Source organism: Bubalus kerabau, chromosome 17 (genome assembly GCF_029407905.1).
Source record: "Bubalus kerabau isolate K-KA32 ecotype Philippines breed swamp buffalo chromosome 17, PCC_UOA_SB_1v2, whole genome shotgun sequence".
NCBI classification, from domain to species: domain Eukaryota; kingdom Metazoa; phylum Chordata; class Mammalia; order Artiodactyla; family Bovidae; genus Bubalus; species Bubalus kerabau.
Window position 1 is genome coordinate 14,851,927 of NC_073640.1, and position 18,327 is coordinate 14,870,253.

Below are 18,327 nucleotides of genomic sequence, written 5' to 3' on the forward strand. Positions count from 1 at the left end.
GGAGACAGCTGCCCGCTTACCTTTCAGGCAGGTCAGCTTCAGCCCCATGTCGGCACCTCTGCAGCCTGGGGAGAGAGGAGAGGCTTGTTTGTATCGGCCACGCGTGGCCAGGCCCCCACCCGGCCTGATGGGTGCACAACAGGAAGCAGCGGTGGAGAGAAACCGCGGCCGAGGTCACGGTGCCTGCTGGCTACATCTGGGCTGAATTTGCTGTGTGCTGGTGGAAAAAACTTTCAGGCATCTCAAAGGTGAACACGCTGGAGAGAGGCCCAGTGTGGCGGCTGAGCTGGTGAAGGTGCAGGAGAGGTCTGGCCTGGGTGATGGGGCGGAACCCGCAGCACCTGCCCTGCCTTTGAGGGGCCACCGTGTGGCTGTTTTGGGGATGAGAGGGCCCCAGGTGGGGCCGCAGGGTGGCCCTGAGCCCCATGATGGGTGTGGTGTGCCTTCTGTTCAAACAAGGCCTCCTCTCCTAAAATGCAAATTCTTTCGCATCCTAACGGCTGAAAGAAGCCCAGTCCCCAGTCCATGGGGGTTAAAATCTCCCACCATCTCCCTGTAAGTTCTGAGAAGCTGCTGAAGAAACAGGAAGCGGCTCACAGTCTCCTGACATTTGACTCTGTTACAACCCTAGGAGGTGCTATCACTGTCCCCACTTTATGGATGAGAAAAATCAAGGCTCAGAGAGGTGGTGGTGGCTACCTGAGGCCACACAGCTTACTAGGAGTGGAGTTGGGGTTCCAACCCAGGACTGCCCTGACCCCCGTGAGGGCCCCCGTACAGGGGTCTGTGAAGCTCTGCAGGGGGGGTGCTCGGGGCTCTGAGAGGCTGAGAATGGGGACTCCTGCACTCGCAGGGAGACACCAGGGGCCGGGGGGTGGCCGTGGGCAGCGCCCCACAGGTCTCTGCCACCCTTGCGGTGCAAGCCTGGATGGAAGGCTGGGATCTGAGATAGGCACCCTGACAGTCAGGCTGACTCTGGCTTGGCCAACTGTCCATGGGTACCCCCCACCCATCCTCCTGTCTCCTCCTCTCTCATTCCTTGGGTCCAGGCCTCCCAGCCCCCTTCCCTACTTTCCTCAATATACTTCTTACACATTTCCCATCCTGGCATGTGGTCTTGGGAGACCAGACACAGGTGGATACAAGGCCAAACGGGACCCTCAACCTGAGTAAGGGTGCAGTGGTGCCATCTGAGGCCAGGAGGCCAGAGGAAGGTTCCAGTCCCAGCCTGGGAGGCCAGGGACCATGTCCCCAAAGACAGGAGCCAGCCAAGCGGGAAACCCCAGGCTGCAGGAACAGAATGTGCAAAGGCCCAGAGGACATGCGGGGGCGTGGCCCACTGGAGGAACAGGCCACAGAAGGGCCCAGGCTGAGCCGCACTGCGGGGTCTCTGGAGGCTGGTTACCTAGTGGAGGGGTTATCCTGAGCACATGTAGTAGCTTCCGCATTCTAGTGGGCTGTGCAGGCCAGCCCCCCTCCAGGCCTTGCTACCAGCAGCCTTGGCACCCCCAGAAGCTCATTAACAGTGCAGCCTCTCAGCCCCACCTGGGTGCACTGAGCTGGAATCGATGTTGTAACAAGGCCCCATGGGACCCAGATGCTCAGCTCTGGGCCAGAAACCGTGGAGTCTGAGCACTGGAAAAGGCGAGGCAGCCACGGTGCAGGAGAGAAGCTGCTGGAAGCTGGGGTGATGTACAGGCTGGTGAGATGGTGGGACCCCAGGAAGGGTCAGTCTGGAGGAGCGGCCAGGGCAAAGACTTCAATTTTAGCCAGGCTGGACTTGTGGGCGGGTAGAAGATGGACCAGGGAGGGAGAGGGCAAGAGGGACGGTCAGACACGGATGGGAACAGAGTCAGGATGGCTGCGTGTAAAGGAAGCGCTTCCTACTTGGAGCAGGCCCGGAGCTGCAGTTCCCAGAGCTGGGAATCAGAGCCTGGCAGGGGTCCCTCCCCAAAAGGCTCCCCATTGGCCTGTGCTGTGGTTTGGACTGGGCTTTTCCAAAGCTCTGGAGGCAGGGGCGGGGTGATTCTAATGGGTGGGATGAGCTGCCAGGAGTGTGTACCCTTCCCTGGGTGGGGGGGTGCGGCGCTGGAGGAAGGGAGAGCCCCAGAGAAGGCCTGTGGGGTAGGGATGGGTGCCTCTCTCGAGCACCCACTCTGTGCCCAGCACCCTCCGGAGCGCTTCCATTCACGGTCATCTAAGCCTCACGACAGCCTGGTGACACTGGGGCCATTCCGATCCCCACTTTGCTAATGGGGAAACTGAGGCACCGGGAAGTTAGTTAACCTGCAGAAGGGTTGTATGGGGAGCAGGTGGTGGGGCAGGGATTCTAAGCCTACGCTTTCAACCCCAAAGTTCCCCTCCCATCTCTCTCGTGGGCCTCTTGCCCAGGGGTCTGCGGCCCCGAGTTAGGGCCACAGCAACCTCCCAGGGCCCTTGCGGGCCACACCGCATCACAGCCACACAGTGAACTCTGATCTCACAGTCCACGCTCCTCCGTTCTGTCTGGCGTACGCGCTGGCCACCGCCCACCCAACAGCTTACACGACACATCCCACCCTAGGGCCACACGACTGTGATTCACACTGAAGTCCGCACTGACGAGGGGAGAGCGGGACGCTGCTGTAAAGTCCAACAGAGAAACAGCCGCAGAGGCGTGGAGGGTGAGGGGCGCTGCCTTGTCTGCTGCTGACGCCGGGACACGGGCGTTCACGACATGCTTGTCTCTAGTTTGAAAAGTAGTAAAACGGTCAAAAGAAAGACACCTGTCCAGGAGGTGACAGCATGGGGCTGTGGTCAAGTTTTGTGATTCTGATCGCTGGGCTGCATTTTGTAAGAGGTAGGCCCTGCTCTGAGGACACGCACTGGGGTGTTTAGGGTCCCGGGCCATCATTTCTGCAGCTTCACTCTCAGAGTCTGGCCAGAAATCCAAGCCAATGAAGTAACTGTGGCTACATGTTCACTTCCGGTGAAGGATATACATTAGCTCCTACTGTTCTTGTAACTTTTCTGAAACTTGAAACTATTCAAGGGAAGCATTCAGCAAGGGAAAGCAGAGAGCAGTTATTTACCCTGACTCCACAGAACACCCTCCGTGCCCCGCCCTGGTAGCCAGAATGCAGTGGGAGCATCACATCCAACTCCCCTACCCCGTCTCTGGTGTGGCTGGAGGGGTGGCCAGGGGCCGCGGCGCTGGCTGGGGGAAGGCGCTCTGGTTCCCTGCTCCTCCCAGAAAACTGTCCTGAATGGATAGGTTTTGTCGCTAAAGCTGTCCTGTGACTTGAGAAATACCTATCTCCAAACATTCAGGGAAAAAAGGAAGGAAGTTAAGGAAGGAGTAGGAGCTGGCAGCCTGGATCCAGTGGACACCGTGGGACGGGAAGCTGTGCGAGGGTCGAGCAAACGTCACGTGGTGAGGTCAGGGCTAGGTGGAATGATTCTATTTCTGGTTTCTAAAACTTCCAAACGCAGTTTTCACCAACCGACCTTTCTCATTCCCATGCACGTTGCTGCAACGCCCCACAAGGGCAGGAGGAATGAAGTGGCCTTGGGAGGGGCTGAGAGGAACCAGGAGTCTGTGCAGGCTGTGTGACCTTCGGCCAAGTCCTCTTCCTCTCTGAGCCTGAGATGCTGATGCTTCACCGCCCTCCTCCCCAACCCCCGCCCCTCCGGCTCCAAGTCCTCAGTTACAGAACAGGCATCCTGACCCAGCCTCCAGGACAGGGCCTGGAGCCGTCGTCACCATCGTCCTCATCTGTCAACGTCACGGTGTCACCCTTCAGTAGCCTGTGGGGACACTGTGTGGGAAGAGAACCGGGGGGCGGCCTGCCATGCAGTCCCCGAGTCCGAGGTGTAGCCAGTTATAGCGGAAGGAGGAGGCGCTCCCCAGGGTGGTTTATGTAGGACCGTGGACAGCGCCCTGTCCACTCCACTCCCTCTGTGATGGGGCTGCCCCCAGCAGAGATGGCAGGTGCCTTTGCAGGAGACGGTCCTGGTAGATGGGATGTTCATCTGTCCAAATGGAGCCATACAGACGCTTGACTGTGGGGAGCAGGCTATGTCCCCCTAAACTTCATCCTCACCACTGACACAGATGTCAAGCTAATGCTTTCAAGAGGCTGAGTTCATTACAAAAATTCCTAAACCTGACAACACCCAGCGAGATAACATCATCGCATCTGTGACTTACAGATGACGGAGTGGAGCTCTGGGCGGTCCAACAGCAGCTCTGGGAGGCCAGAGCTCAAAGCCAGGTCAGTTGCACCCCAGGGCTTCTATGTCTATCATTCTACATGCTGAGGTCTATACCCGGAAGACACACATTTGTGCAATTAGAAAATAAAGGTTTAACGGGTGGGAAGAAAAGATTCCATGGGAGGGGCCCCCCTAGCTTGGCAAGAAGGTAGGCAAGCCGTCAGGCCCAAGAGAACTTCACGTTTAGGTATAAATGTACTCTCTCTTTCACACATTCGCAGGAGTGTGAAAAACCACCCTTTCATATCAAATCGGGCTCTGTTTATGTTCCCTTCAAAATATCAGGCTGTTAATTATTTGCACAACAGCTTGAGTTAAAACAGGTCCTTTCTTGCACTCGGGCATAAGAATCTTCCTACCGCCAAACGGCCGCGACAGAACCCTCTCTGGTGACACGGATGGGCAGTGAGAGATAAAAACTTACTTCCTCCTGCAGGGGTCCGCCTCTCCCCTGAGCAGTGGCCAGAGAGATGGATGTCGGCCACTCTGCACACCAAATGGCCCCTCACAGCCCCTCTGAAGCCTGGGCAGCTCCAGGGCAGAGGACACCCTTGGCCAAGATGTCTGTTACTATCTTTATAGCTGCCTTGCAGATAAGAGCCCCAAACTATCAGCCCGTAACAGGGTAGTGCTCGCCAGCCCACTCCCTGCAGGTTCCTGATGCAAAGAGAACAGTAAACTAATGTGTTCTCTGCACAAAGTGTAAAGTAATAAAGATGTAGCACTGCTCGTGGAACACATCAGAACCACTCAGGGCACAAGGGATCTGCTATTAGCTTCCCTTCGGTTTCTGCTTTGGGGGATCATGGAGGTTGGGCTGTAGGAGATGAAGTAAACACCTCCTGGGATGAATCAGATCTCTGGAACTGGGAGCGGTCAGAGAAATAAACTGCCAAATAAAATACAGGATGCCCAACTCCTGTACGGGACAGACTCCTACTAAACATTCTCCATCATTTTTCTGCCGTTCACATGGAACAGGGCAGCCTTTATTTTTATTTGCTAAACCTAGCAACCCTACATGGAGGTGGCCACCTGGGCTTCCCAGATGAGGCCTGTGGCCCATGGAGGCCTAGAGAGGGAGTCAGTGAAAGGCAGAGTTGGGCTAACAGCCTGATCACAGTCTCTGGAGTCACCTCCCAGACGGAATCAGAAGAGCCCCGTGGAGCTCGTGACTTGACAGGGACCCAGAGCCTCACTCCCTTAACCAAGACCTCACTGGAAGATGGAGGAGAGGGCACGGGTGGAGACTCATAGCTGAAGAATCTGACAGTTTGCCTAGGTGGGTGGACCCACCAGACCAGATAGAATCAGGTTCCCCTCCCAGCTGGGGGAGCCCGGGACCAGCTCTCGGGCCAGTGCCCCTACTGCAAACACAGGGAAGATCTACTGACAGACTGGCCAAGAGGGGCTCCCAGCAGGCCTATGACACATCTTGGTTTCCTTCTTTTAAAAAAAAATGGTACTTTCCTTTTGCAACAGGATTAGAATTCCTACAATAGCAGCCAAAGGGACTGCACTGGGAACAGATGCTACAAGCGTTAACATGCCTCCCTTTCTGGTACACAGAATGCAAACATGAGCCTCTCCTGAGCTTTAGGCCACAGACCCGCAGAGGGCACTTGCCTGGCCCACAGCTGCTCGCCCACAGGAAGCGAAAGACATGGGCTTGGGGGGAAGGCAAGGTGTCCACTAAAGCCTGCACCTGCCTTGCTGTCACGGGGCAGGGTCTTGGGCTACCCAGGGTCAAGCTGTGGTCTTCCACTGACTGGCCATGTAAATGTGAGCATGATACTTGGCCCTCTGAGCCTGAGATCAAATTCAACATGTATAATTTGTGCAACTTTCCATATGTTACACATCAGTAAAAATGTTTAAAAATAAGGGGTATTCTATTAGAAGTTAGGCTAACAGTTAACTAATCATGGGGCTAATTAGAAAACATGTCATCCTTTTCACAGCAGCCTTGAAGTTAGGAGTCGCAAACTATTAGCCCTTAGCTTTCCTGCTGGCCAGCTCACCCCATCCAGGTTTGCAGCGCAAACAGAAAACTAAACTACTGCTTTCTCTGCACCCAAATAAAAAGTAACCACAGTGTGGCACTGTCTGTGGGACACACACAATCTCCCGCAGGCTCAGAGGGGAGGCTGTGGCCGCGGCAGCTCTGAGCAGCTCCTGCGTGTACACATTATTGTAAATATATAACACGTTATTTTCACCCGGGAGGGTCTGCCTACACTGTTTGGTCCTACACTGTGAGGGCTAGGGGTTCAAGGCTAGGCCTCGCCACTTACCCGCCTGCCCCTGCGCGTGACCTTGGATCAGTCACTTGATCTTTATAAGCCTCTGTGTCCTCATCTGTAAAGTGGGGATAACAACAGTATTAGGTCAGAGAAGAAAAATGGAAAACGCAGGTGATGGGCAGCAGCATGCAGGGCTCAATCAACATGAAGTAGCACTGCTCTCTTTCTGTGGCCATTGAGTGGAAGTTCCAGAGGTGATCTCAACCCAGGGCTCAAGGCCCACCCAGGGCAACCCACCTGCCAAGGGAAAGGCTTCCAGGGAGAGATTAGGCTGGCGGAGCTTTCCACCTCCTTGGGGCCTGCAGAGGGATTAAGTCTTTCCATAAATACACCGACTCCCTCCCATCCAGGGTGGGGACAGGGAACCCATGGTGGGTGTGGCCTGCACAGGTAAGGGGCTGCTTTCTGGAGTTGACCCAGCCTGGGACAGGGGCTGCCCCCAGCACCCCTGGGGGCTCTGCAGGAAGCCCACCCCCCCCACCCCCCCACCCCCCGCCCCCAGCCTGCCAATCCAGATGCGCCTCTGGGATCCTCAGTTTCCTCATCTGTAAGATGGGGTGTTTGTTTCTGCACCAATCACAGGAGGGCCCTCACCAGGCTGCCTTCCCTGCCTCTTCCTCCTCATTCTCAGCGAGGCTAAGAAGGCTCAGCTAGCACAGACTTTTCGGATTCCATCGCGGCCTAACAGCCCGGGGAGGTCTAAGAGAGGGCCCCCTCTGCCCTGACCCCGCCCACCGGGGGGGGGGCGCCGAGCCGGGGTGTAGGTCCACCTGAGTTAAGGAGTGCCTCCCTCCAGTTCCGCTGAGCTCAGCGGGCCAGGCAAGTGGCGAGCGCATTCATAGTGGTCGCCCTTTGCCGTTGCAAACCTGCTTTGATGCCCTGGGAGCGAAGGGGGCCCCTAAGTGAGGCGGTTCATAAATAATACATTCTGAAATACTCGATAGAGGGGAAATGGTTCCTCTCCAGGCCTCCTGCCCCCACCCCCCCGGCCGGGCTCCTCTCCAGCTTTCAGGAATGGCGGTCTGGCCCATTCCCCAGGAACTCGTGACCGCGTGGGGTGGCAGGTGGAGACTGGGGGGCCGGCGGCTTCCACGGGCGGGGACACACCTCCCCACGCGCCCGGTGTAAGTTGCAACATGGCCAAAGGGGGCCCAACTTTCCCCAAACCTGCGTCTCCGCAGAAAAGTCTGCAAGAAGTGGGGGGGGGGGGGACGCCCGAGCCCGCGAGGGTCCCCTACCGCACCCCACCCCGGGGTGGGGGCCCGTCCTCCCCAGGGACGGCCCTCCCGCGGCGGGTACTGGCGGGGCGTGAACGCTGCTTGGCGGGGCTGCGGCTTCGGGAAAGAGCTGTGTCTTCCAGAAGGGAAGGGAGGGGTGGGGTGGGGTGGGGTGGGCAGCGCCGGGCACACCGGGGCGCGCGGCGCGGGGCACTTACCACTTCCTGATGGGCTCACTGTGGGGCCCGCCCGGGCGCCCGTAGCGGCGACGGCCGGGCTCGAGGGGCCGCGGCGACGAGTCTACAAGAGAGAGCAGCGGGGGTCATGGCCCGAGCCGGGCAGTGCGCTGGGGCCCCGCTCCGCCCCGGCCGGCGCTCCCGGCACCCGCCGCCGCCGCCGCCGCCGCCGCTGCGCGCACGCCTCCCCCGTCCTCTCCCCGGACCCCGGGGGCGGTGCCGACTGCAGCCCCGCCCCGCCCGCGGGCGCCGGATCTCACCGGCCGGGCGCTGGGGCGGAGCGGGGCCGCCCGCCGCCTCCCTGGGGAGTGAGCTGGGGGCGCGCCCAGCACCCGCGCCTCCGGCTTCGCGGGCTCACTCCGCTCTCCTTAGCTTCCTCTCGCCCGGCCGGTGGGGGAGGCTGAAGGGGGATCCCGGGGAAAGTTCGGGCCGCGGGACTCTCCACCGTGCGCCCCTCCCCGAGGCTGGGTGCCAGGCCCCCTGCGGCTGTGCATCCCCAGCCCTGGGTGGTGGAAGTGGGACCTTGGGGTTCCCCCACACCGCATGGCCGTGCTTGAATGAGCCCCACCGCCGAGCCGCGGAGAAGGGGAACGGGGAGAAGGGAGGCTCCACCATCTCCCCGCCTGCCCCGGGCCCTGGAGATGTGCTAGCCGCGCGCCCCTCCCCCACTCCCACCCATCTAGTCGCTGGCCTCCGGGGCTTCGGATGACCCGCGTGATCATAGGGACAGCTGCCCCGCTGTTAACGTTTGGCCCTCTGGCTCTCCACACATGCTTTTGCACCCCACTTGTGGGGCTGAGCTAGCGGTGTGGCCGGCTGGGGGTGGCAGGTTTTTTGAGGACGCCCAGCTGATAGGAATTGCCCAGTTCCCCGCCTGTGGGTGCACGGGGCCTTGTACCCAGATGGGTTTCTCCGGAGGCCTCCCACAGAGAGGAGGCCTCCACAGGCACCTACCGTGCCAGGAGGAACAAAGCCACCCCCACCAAGTGTTTTTCACGTCATTATCACCAGCCTGTCAGGCCGGCTCTGTCTAACGATCAAAAGGTCTCCACGCCCTGTGGTCTGTGTCCTTCTGGAAACAGAGGAAGGGAACTGAGCCTCCGAGCAGGACAATGACATGCCTTCAGTGGACGCAGGACATTGAGTCAGCTCTCTAGCTGTGTTCTCTTTTGAGTCATTCCCAAAAATATTGCAAAATGTTGGGTGCCCGGACCATATCCAGTCCAAAATGATAGGACATGTATCATGCCTCCCCACAAACAGAGGAAGGTGGGGGAGGATGGCCCCCACCCCAGCCTTGGGAGGGAAGGTGGGCTGCGAGTGTCCTGTGCCCTTGTTCCTCCCTGGGGAGCTGTGGGACAGCCTTGCTCCCCATCGTCTCCTGAGACAGTGGCAACAAAGGAGCGGGGAACCCCTAGGGGAGGCAGGCACACACATTCTTCACATAGAAGCAAGGACAAGGCTGAAAAGCCTTGAGGCCAAAAGCTGGTTGTGAGACCCGCTTTCTCTGCGCCCCGGTTTCCACAAGGAGAAATGGGGATCCATTCATTTCTACAAACACTTTTTGAGCACCTGCTCTGTGTTGGGCACTGGGTACTGCAGTGAACAGGGTAACTGTGCAGGTGGCTAAAGGTCACCACTGGTTCGGGACAGCCCTGCTCTCTCCATTTCCCAGGAGTGAGGCCTGAGGCAGAGGGAAGGACAGAGGTCGCCCAGCAGGAGAGAGATGCATTCCTGCCCCAACCAGAGATGGGAGCGGCCAGTCTCCCGGGAGAGTTTAGCCCCACGCAGCACTGGGGGAGGGGATGCAGGGCTAATGAGAGGAGGCCCAGGGGGATGCATTTCATCAACTGTAAGGGGCTGAGATGAGGAATGGAAAGAATCCAGTTTAATTTTCTTCCTCCCCCAGGAGGCCTCTGCCCCTTGAGACCAGCGAGGTTGGTGCTCCAGTATCAGAGTTTCTCAATGTCAGCACTTTGATGTTTGGGGCTGGTTAACTCTGTGCCATGCGGGCTGCAGGATGTCCTGGCCGCCATCCACTAAATGCCAGTGCATAGCCCCCCTGCCCAAGTGGTGATAACCAAAAGCATCTCCAGACATTGCCAGGGGACACCCCGGGGGCACAACTGCTAGTGAGAACCCCCAAGAGTATTCCAGGGATTCCTAACTCTGGCAGCAGGCCAGGATCCCCAAGGTGGGGTGGGGTGGGTGGAGCTTAACTGATACATAAATAAATACAAATGAATGAAGCAAACACTCAGGTCCTGGTTCACCCCAGGGACCCTGACCTAATTGGTCCAGGTAGGGCCCAGGTAGGGGTGGTTTGTAAAAACTCCCAGGTGATGGTAATTGACTGATACCATAGAGCAGCTGTCCCTAACCTTTTTGGCATCAGGAACTGGTTTTGTGGAAGGCAATTTTTCCACGGACGGGGGTGGGGATGGTTTCAGGATGATTCAAGGGCACAATATTTATTGTGCAACTTTATTTCCATTATTATTATTATGTCAGCCCCACCTCAGATCATCAGGCATTAGATCCCAGAGGTTGGGGGCCCCTGCGGTAGAGAATCTCCACTCGAGCATCCAAGCCCACTTGGAAGGACAGACACTTCAGATAGAGATGAACCTACTCCAAATCTGTGCAAAGCCTGGATGGGTCCTGATGTGAACAAACCAACTAGAAAAAGATATTTGCGAGATAATAGAAAATTGAACACAGTCTGGGTGTTAGATAATATTAAAAACTCGCTGCCAATATTAAGAGATGTGATAATGGTATCATTGTGTTTTTAAAGCCCTTATCTGTTAGTGATCCGTGTGAAAAAGTATTTGTGAGTGAATTAGTATGAAGATGAGGTTTTTCAAAGACAAGGGAAATAATGGGAATTCCCTGGCTGTCCAGTGGTTAGGGCTCTGCTCTTGCACCGTGGGTTTGATCCTTGGTCAGGGCACTAAGATACCACAAGGCTCGTGGTGTGGTCAAAAAAAGACAAAGACAAGGAAAATAAAAAGGTGGAAGAGTGAGGACGGGAGGGGCTGGTGGAGATGAAAACAATGGAAAATGTTGATAATTGTTGAAGCTAAGTGATACATACGTGAAGGCTTATTATACTATTCTACTTTTGTATGTGTTTGAAATTTTCCAAGATAAAGTGAGCTTTTGTTTTTTTAAAAGAGAGAGCACCCACTTGGACATCATTTTCTTGGCAGCCAGGTGAAGTGCCAAGGAAGCTGGTCTGGTTTTCTGCCCAGGGAAAAGGGGCCAGCCCTGTAGAGTGGCTCCTCCTCATGAGCTTCCACCTCCCTTGTCCAGTTAGCTCTTCCAGGTTCCCATGGCTCTGAGCATGTGTCCGTCTGCCAGGCACACTGTAGGCTGCCGTGGGTTGGTGGGTGCAAGGACCGGGTATCCCTAGCAGGGAAGCTCCTGAGGGCAGGGACCAGTCTGCCCTGCTGGCCTCACTTTCTCAGCCTGGGGCAGGGCCCAGCTCAGGGCGGGGGCTCCAGACACACTCATGGAACGCATCAGGGTTGGGAGAACCGATGAAGAACCACAAGTCCTCAGACAATTTCTGGGGACGGGGGACCATACGCATTCCTAAAGGGAGCCATCTGCCCAAATGCCAAGCCCGTGGAGCTGCTGGGGAGGGAGTGACTCGGAGAGGTTGCCAGAGCAGGGTGGGGGTGGTTCTGTCTGCACAGCCTCACCGCCTATGCCCCTTCTAGCTGTCAGCAAAGGGTGGCGTGGGCGACAATGGTGGTGGAGGCAGCACAGGGGCCGTGCCAGGGAGAGGACCAGAGGAGGCAGGGTGAGACGACAGTGGTTGCCCCGGACACCTCCTGTGCCTGGAAGGACATTGGGGCAGCCCAGGGCTCAGCGGGGGTCTTCAGCCCAGGACACCTGTGGACAGGGTGCTTGGGAGCCTCCAGCCAGAGCAGCAGGTGGGAGAGAGGGCACCCTGCAGACTGGCCTCCCAGCAGCCCCTGAGCAGGTCTGAGAAGCCAGGCCTTCCTCGTCACCATGGTGTGACCTCCCCTCACCGCTAGATCACAAGTCACACGCTCTGTTGGAGGGTTTGGGGCCCAGAGGGTCTCCACAAGCTGTCAAGGAAGCAGGGGAGCAGTGCTGCTTGGGGAGGGGAGAGACTGTTCCATTCACAGCCCTCCAGTCCTCACCAGGAGCTAATTCCCTACTTGAAGCTTGTCTGTGGAATTCAGTTTTGTTTTCAACAATCGTTTGTTGATCACAATGGGAAGTTAAAGACGCCTGCAAGATCTTCCTCCCTGCTGCCCCCGCCCCACACACACACACTGAAGGGCGACATTGATTCCCCCTCCTTAACTCTGTGGCCCTGAGATTGCACGGCCAGAGGAGGATGAGAGAAGCGATGCAGTACCTGTCCTGGGACTCAGCCTGGGTGGCTTCTTCCTCCATCTGGGAAGACTTGCTCTCAGGAAGGCTCCCTCTCCGAACCCCACCACCATGCTGAGACACCCAAGCCACAGGGACAGCCGGGGTGTAGACTGCCTGGGTGTAGAACGCCTGGAAGAGCTCCAGCTGAGCTCCCAGCCAGTGTCCAGCCCCCAACACCTGCCATGTGGGTCAGGCCAGACATCCAGCCCAGTCAAGTCCCTACCTGGTGACAGCAGCCCCAGCTGGTGTCATGAGCTGCCCAGGAGCCACCTGGCCGAGCCCTGGCAGCCCACAGAGTTGGGAGAAAGTATACAAAGGTGGCTCTCTTAAGCCGCTGCTGTTTCAAGTCTGGAGATGTTTGTCACATGGCAGTAGGTAACTGAGCCAGGCTCCTAGTAAGTGTCAGCACAGACACGATCTGATTGCAACTTTAATTTCTTGAATTAGATTTATAAACTACTCCAAGTGTCCAAAAAAGCAGAGAAATGAGAAAATGTACATCTATAACTTGCTACATTTGGTTGAGGCTTTTAACCACCCTCCCCCGCCTAAGAATTTGTTGTTTCAGACAGTGGAAGATCTGGTTGTAACTCCTCCATCCCATTCTCTCCCCCACCTCCTGATGTTGGGATTGGCCCTCCCCACCATGCTGTTTCTGTTCTGCTATCTCCCTATGTGCCCACAGACGGTCTGCAGTCTTGGTTAATCTCCAAGGCCATCTTGCCAGGTAGTAAGTACTGCAGTCCCATTGTACAGATGAGGAAACTGAGGCTCAGAGAGGTGAAATGGCCTGGACTGAGGATGTCTGGCTGCCAAGGGGCCTTCCTCACCAGGACCCACCAGGAGCCCCAGTACAAAGCGGGTGGCGGGTGGTTCCTTTCTTTCTGGGGAAACTTTTGTGCACATGTGTGTGCCCACACTTGTACTGTGGGATTTGGGAATGACATGATAGGATGCCTGGAATGTACTCAATGGATGGGAGAATAGATGAGTGTGGCCCTGCAGTGACCACTGTTGGATCTGGGAGACAGGTACGTGGGGACTGGTTGTGTTATTCTCTCTCCATGTGTGTTTCAAAATTCGCTAAGTCACAAAAGAAACACAGGCCCTGGGGAGACAGCTCCCAGGTAAGGAGGACATGGGCCATGCAGGCGGGGACACTCTGGTCTGCAGGCCTATCTGCCCAAGAAGATCACCACCGACCCACAGACTTGCTTTGTAGCTCCAGAGGTCGTCAGAAGGGGCCTGGGGCTTAACCCCAACCTGGAAGAGGCTGAGATACCCCTGTCCACACCCCAGGCTGAGCCTGGCCCTCCTCGGGGCTCCCCGATGCCTGGGGTCCCCCAGTGTCCCGCTGGCCACACTGTGTCTTAGCAGCTTCGACTCACCCCAGGGCAGAGGTCTTGGCTTTGGGGCAGTGTGATGAGTCCCTCATCCTGCTGGCCAGTGCCTGGCCTGTGCTGGTTTGGTGACCGTGGGGACAGAGGTGGCCTGGACTTGCCGGGTCGGGGGAGAGAGCCTCAGTCTGCCTCAGGGAGCAGCTGTCGGGTGGTGAGGCAGCAATCCTGGACCCCTCAAGTGGGGCAATGCCTCTGTGAGCCCCTCACAGGCCGTGGGACCTTAAACAAACCACTCAGCTTTCCTGAGTCTCTGTTTTTCACCCTCAAATGGGGTGAATAGCACCTGCTCTGAGGGCTGCAATAAGGATCCAACGTGAGGATGAATGTAAAATCCCCGAAAGACCCACAGTCCGTAAGTGAGGTTGGTTTCAAGGTAACTGGGCACCAGGCACGGTTTCAAGCACAGCTTTGAGCGGGCTTCTGGGGTGGGTACCAAAGTGCCCCCTTTGTGCAGATGAGGTGACTGATGCCCAGAGAGGTGCTGTCGCCCGCCCAGGTCTCGGGCTAGTGAGGACAGAGCCTGGTTTCTGCACTGTGCCGGGCGCCAGAGCAGTGTCCACCAATAGAGACAGAGTCACAAAAGTCGATGGCCATTTCATCAAAATCAAAAACTTCAAAAGACACCTTTAAGGAAATGAAATGTGAGGAGAACATATTTGCATGGGACTGAATACACAAAGGACTCTCAGAAATCAACAAGAAGGCAAATAACCTAATTAACAACTGACATTGAAATTTTAAGAAGTTTTAAAAAGACTAGATATTTTGCCAAAGGAGATATAAAAATGGCCAAGACACACATGATGAGAAGCTCAGTCTCATTAGTCTTAAGGGAAATGCAAGTCAAAACCACAATGAAATACCACTTCTCATGTACTCAGATGGCTCTGATCAAACAAAATAAGGTAAAAAGAAAATAACAAATGTTGGTAAGGATGTGGAGAAACTCTTAAATTATTGCCAGGAGTGTAAAGTGATGCCGCCACTTTGGAATCCAGCTTGGCAGATTCTTAGAAAGCTGAACATTCATTCACCAGCCCATCACTTCCCCTTTGAGGTATCTACCCAAGAGAATTGCAGCCATGAAATTAAAAGACACTTGCTCCTTGGAAGAAAAGCAATGACAAACCTAGACAGAGGATTAAAAAGCAGGGACATTACTTAGCCTACAAAGGTCTGTCTAGTCAAAGCTATGGTTTTTCCAGAAGTCATGTATGGATGTGAGAGCTGGAAGGTTGAGTGCCAAAGGATTGATGCTTTCAAACTGTGGTGCTGGAGAAGACTCTTGAGAGTCCCTTGGACAGCAAGGAGATAAAACCAGTCAATCCTGAAGGAATCAACCCTGAATATTCCCTGGAAGGACTGATGCTGAAGCTGAAGCTCCAATACTTTGGCCACCTAATGCGAAGAGCCGACTCATTAGGAAAGACCCTGATGCTGGGAAACATTGAAGGCAGGAGGAGAAGGGGATGACAGAGGATGAGATGGTCGGATGGCATCACTGACTCAATGGACATGAGTTTGAGCAAACTCCGGGAGATGGTGAAGGACAGGGAAGCCTGGCGTGCTGCAGTCCATGGGGTCGCAAAGGGTTGGACACAACTGAGCGACTGAACAACAGCCTAAGAGAAATGACAGTGTATGTCCACATGAAGACTTGTGCACATGTGTGCACAGCAGCAGCACTAGTCACGAAAACCAAAAGGTGGCAACAATCCACAGCAAGCCAGACACAAAAGGCCACACAGAGGATGATTCTTTGCATGTGAAGTGTCTAGATAGAGACAGAAAGTAAATTTGGTTGCCAGGGCTGGGGCTGAAGAGGGACTGCAATAGTCAGAGGGATCTGTAAATTCACTAAAGCTGCTGGAGTTGTGCCTGCAAAGCAGGTGAGTTTTATGGCATGTGAGTTACACCTCGTGAAAGCTATAATATGACAACAACCCCAGTTGCTGTTAACACCTCCTATACCTCCCGGGAGGCGTGGCCACAAGATCGAGGGAGGAAGAGGCAGGTGTCCCCAGGGGCCGAGCCCTGGAATGACCAGATGTTTGGATGGATGGCAGCCCGCTGCAGGGGCAGAGGCTTCTTGGGCTCTGGGGCTTTTGGAAAGAGTGGAGGTGGATGAGCCGCACCACCAGCCTGGGGCTGGGTCTCCAGGAGAGAGAAGGGGGAGCCTGGGACCCTCTTGGGGTGGGGGGGCTGGAGCACCCGCACGCAGGAGCAAAGGGTATGCCCTAAAAATGAAGGGCAGGAGGGTGTGGGAAGAGGAGGGAAGACAAAAATCAGGAGCGACTGGAGAGGGAGGTGGAGGAGGAGGGAGGCACCTTGGAGAGCACCTCGCCCTCACAGGCCGGCGGCTGGCAGTGAGGGAGCAAGCCTGTGGTTTCCAGCCCACACTAGTGATGGAGAAGGACTGGAAGAAGGGCAGTCCTTCCTTCCTTCAGCTCCTCACGTATGGAGCATCTCACAAGGGGGCCAGCAGCTTGGGGAGCACACAGCAGCACAGGGGCAGGGAGGTGGGTAATGTGTGTAGGGACAAGCATGATGGGGGCCAGGGGGCAAAGTTCAGGGGTGCGGGGGCAGATGGCAGGGTTCAGGGACAAGGTATCAAGTTGTCCCTGAGGCAGTGTGGCAGGGTGGGGCTGACAGCAGGGCAGCCCTGCCTTGGAGTCCCTCGGGAGGCCGGCCAGAGGAGCCCAGGGGTGAGGGCCTGGGAGCCAAGGTGGGGTCAGGGGCGGCCAGACCAGCAGCTGTGGAGGGCTCAGAGTTTGGCAGCAGCTGGTCATGGAGGCATCTTGGTGGGTGGGTGGATCAGAGAGGCTGCAAAGCTGGCCCCAGCCTCCTGCAGGGTGGGAGAGGGTGGCTGGGGGGCAGGGGAGAGAGTGTAATCAGGGCAATGGGGCGGGGGCACTGGGGCTGGTGGGCTCCCATGATACCCCAAATTGTCCCAGAGTGAGAAGAAAAAAACCCATCAATGAAAACAAGCAAGATTGCAGTGTCAAGAATGACAAAGCCCTTCAAATCCTGATGTGGAGAGATCCCCAAGTGAAAGACAGCAAGCGGCAGAAGTGTGTACAAACATTTCCTCTTCGTGTAGGGGAATACAGCCTTGTGTTTGTTCATGTGGAAACAGGAGCCTGGAGGGCTACTGGGGTCGCAAAGAGTCGGAAACGACTTCGTGTACTGAGCTCGCATGCACGCATGTGCTGGACGGACTCTGGAGGGTTCCACAGAATCCAGCGCTTTGATGCCTTGGAGGGAGGGAGTGGGCTCGGGGCAGAGGCCCGGGGGCTTTTTATTCCCTTCCCTTCAGCCCCTTTGAAACCTGAATCAGGAGAATGGATTACCCAGTTCAAAAGTTAAAGGGAAAAAAATCCATGGGTTTTAAAGTGTAAGGAAATCTGCAAAGCAGAGGCTAAGGAAAGTTTGAGACACGGGAATGTTCTTTGGTGCTAAATCTGGTCTTCACAAAAGTTCCAGTGCTTTGAAGGCAGACTGAAGTTTCGCTTCGGGAGCATTCCTGAGCGGGCTTGATGGTGCTTGTTAAATTTAATATGTTACTTATAGCCAAACAACTTCAAATGCCAAACTGAAAGAATTATTTGAAAAATGTTCCAGAACCAGAGGTGTTTTACAGTGGGTGTGGGTGGGATTTCTCATCAGTCCTCCAGGCTCTGAGATGGGACATCCCGTGGCAGATGTGGAGTCCCAAGCTGGGCTAGGATTGAGGTCATGGGTATGGGGTGGTTTTTAAGAAGAGGGGGAGGAGTAGGCACCAATCTGAGACCAGGGAGATGTGGTAAGGGCAGAAGGAGTCAAGGAATCTTGTGGATGAGTTGCTTTGTTGAATGAATTCTGATCTTGCCAGGTTCAGGGAAACGGCAGACCTAGGAACCATCTTGAAGATAAAAAAGATTGGTACTTTGTGACCGGTAGGGAATTTGTGGCTTTTGGGAGATATTCCTGTTCGTAAACCTATTTGTTCTTATAAGAACAACAGCACCATTTATTTGAGGCCATGTCTGGGGATACCGGGCTTCCCAGGTAGCGCAGTGGTAAAGAATCCGCCTGCAGTACAGGAGACTCAGGTTTGATCCCTGGGTCAGGAAGATCTCCTGGAGGAGGCAATGGCAACCCACTGCAATTTTCTTGCCTGGAGAACCCTATGGACAGAGAAGCCTAGCAGGCTACAGTCCACAGGGTCTCAGAGTCAAGGGTCTCTCAGTCTCTTAGTCACATGACGAAGCGACTAAGCACGCACGTGCACACATTGGGGACCTCAACTGTGCACACCCCACAGCCCTGTGCCCAAGTCCATCCAGAGGCCAGAGGCAAGACCTGGTCCAAAGCGCTGCCCTTCTATTTACTTGAATGAGCTGGGCCTTCCTGGCTCAGCTTAGGAGAAGCATTCCAAAGGGGATGTAGATGGGCTGGGGGAAGTGAGTCAGGGAAAGGATGTGGGAGGCCAGTGCCCTGATGGCACCAGAGCATGAGCTGGTGA

The 18,327-nt window shown here is 55.9% G+C and overlaps 2 protein-coding genes across 4 annotated transcripts in view; one reads left to right on the forward strand and one right to left on the reverse strand.

Annotated features, from left to right (window-relative positions):
* C17H16orf74 (chromosome 17 C16orf74 homolog) overlaps positions 1 to 8,183 on the reverse strand; it is a 29,859-nt gene extending 21,676 nt beyond the window's left edge. Inside the window, exons 1-3 of one of the 2 annotated variants that reach the window (XM_055553951.1) lie at positions 7,993 to 8,183; positions 6,549 to 6,612; positions 21 to 65 (exon numbers count right to left, since the gene is read on the reverse strand). In XM_055553951.1, the coding sequence (XP_055409926.1) occupies positions 21 to 48 (28 nt within the window). In that variant the 5' untranslated portion in view covers positions 49 to 65; positions 6,549 to 6,612; positions 7,993 to 8,183. The remainder of the gene's footprint in view (positions 1 to 20; positions 66 to 6,548; positions 6,613 to 7,992) is intronic. The other variant, XM_055553950.1, reaches the window with a different exon arrangement.
* IRF8 (interferon regulatory factor 8) overlaps positions 1 to 18,327 on the forward strand; it is a 558,308-nt gene that overhangs the window by 407,081 nt on the left and 132,900 nt on the right. The gene's annotated exons all lie outside the window — the stretch shown is intronic.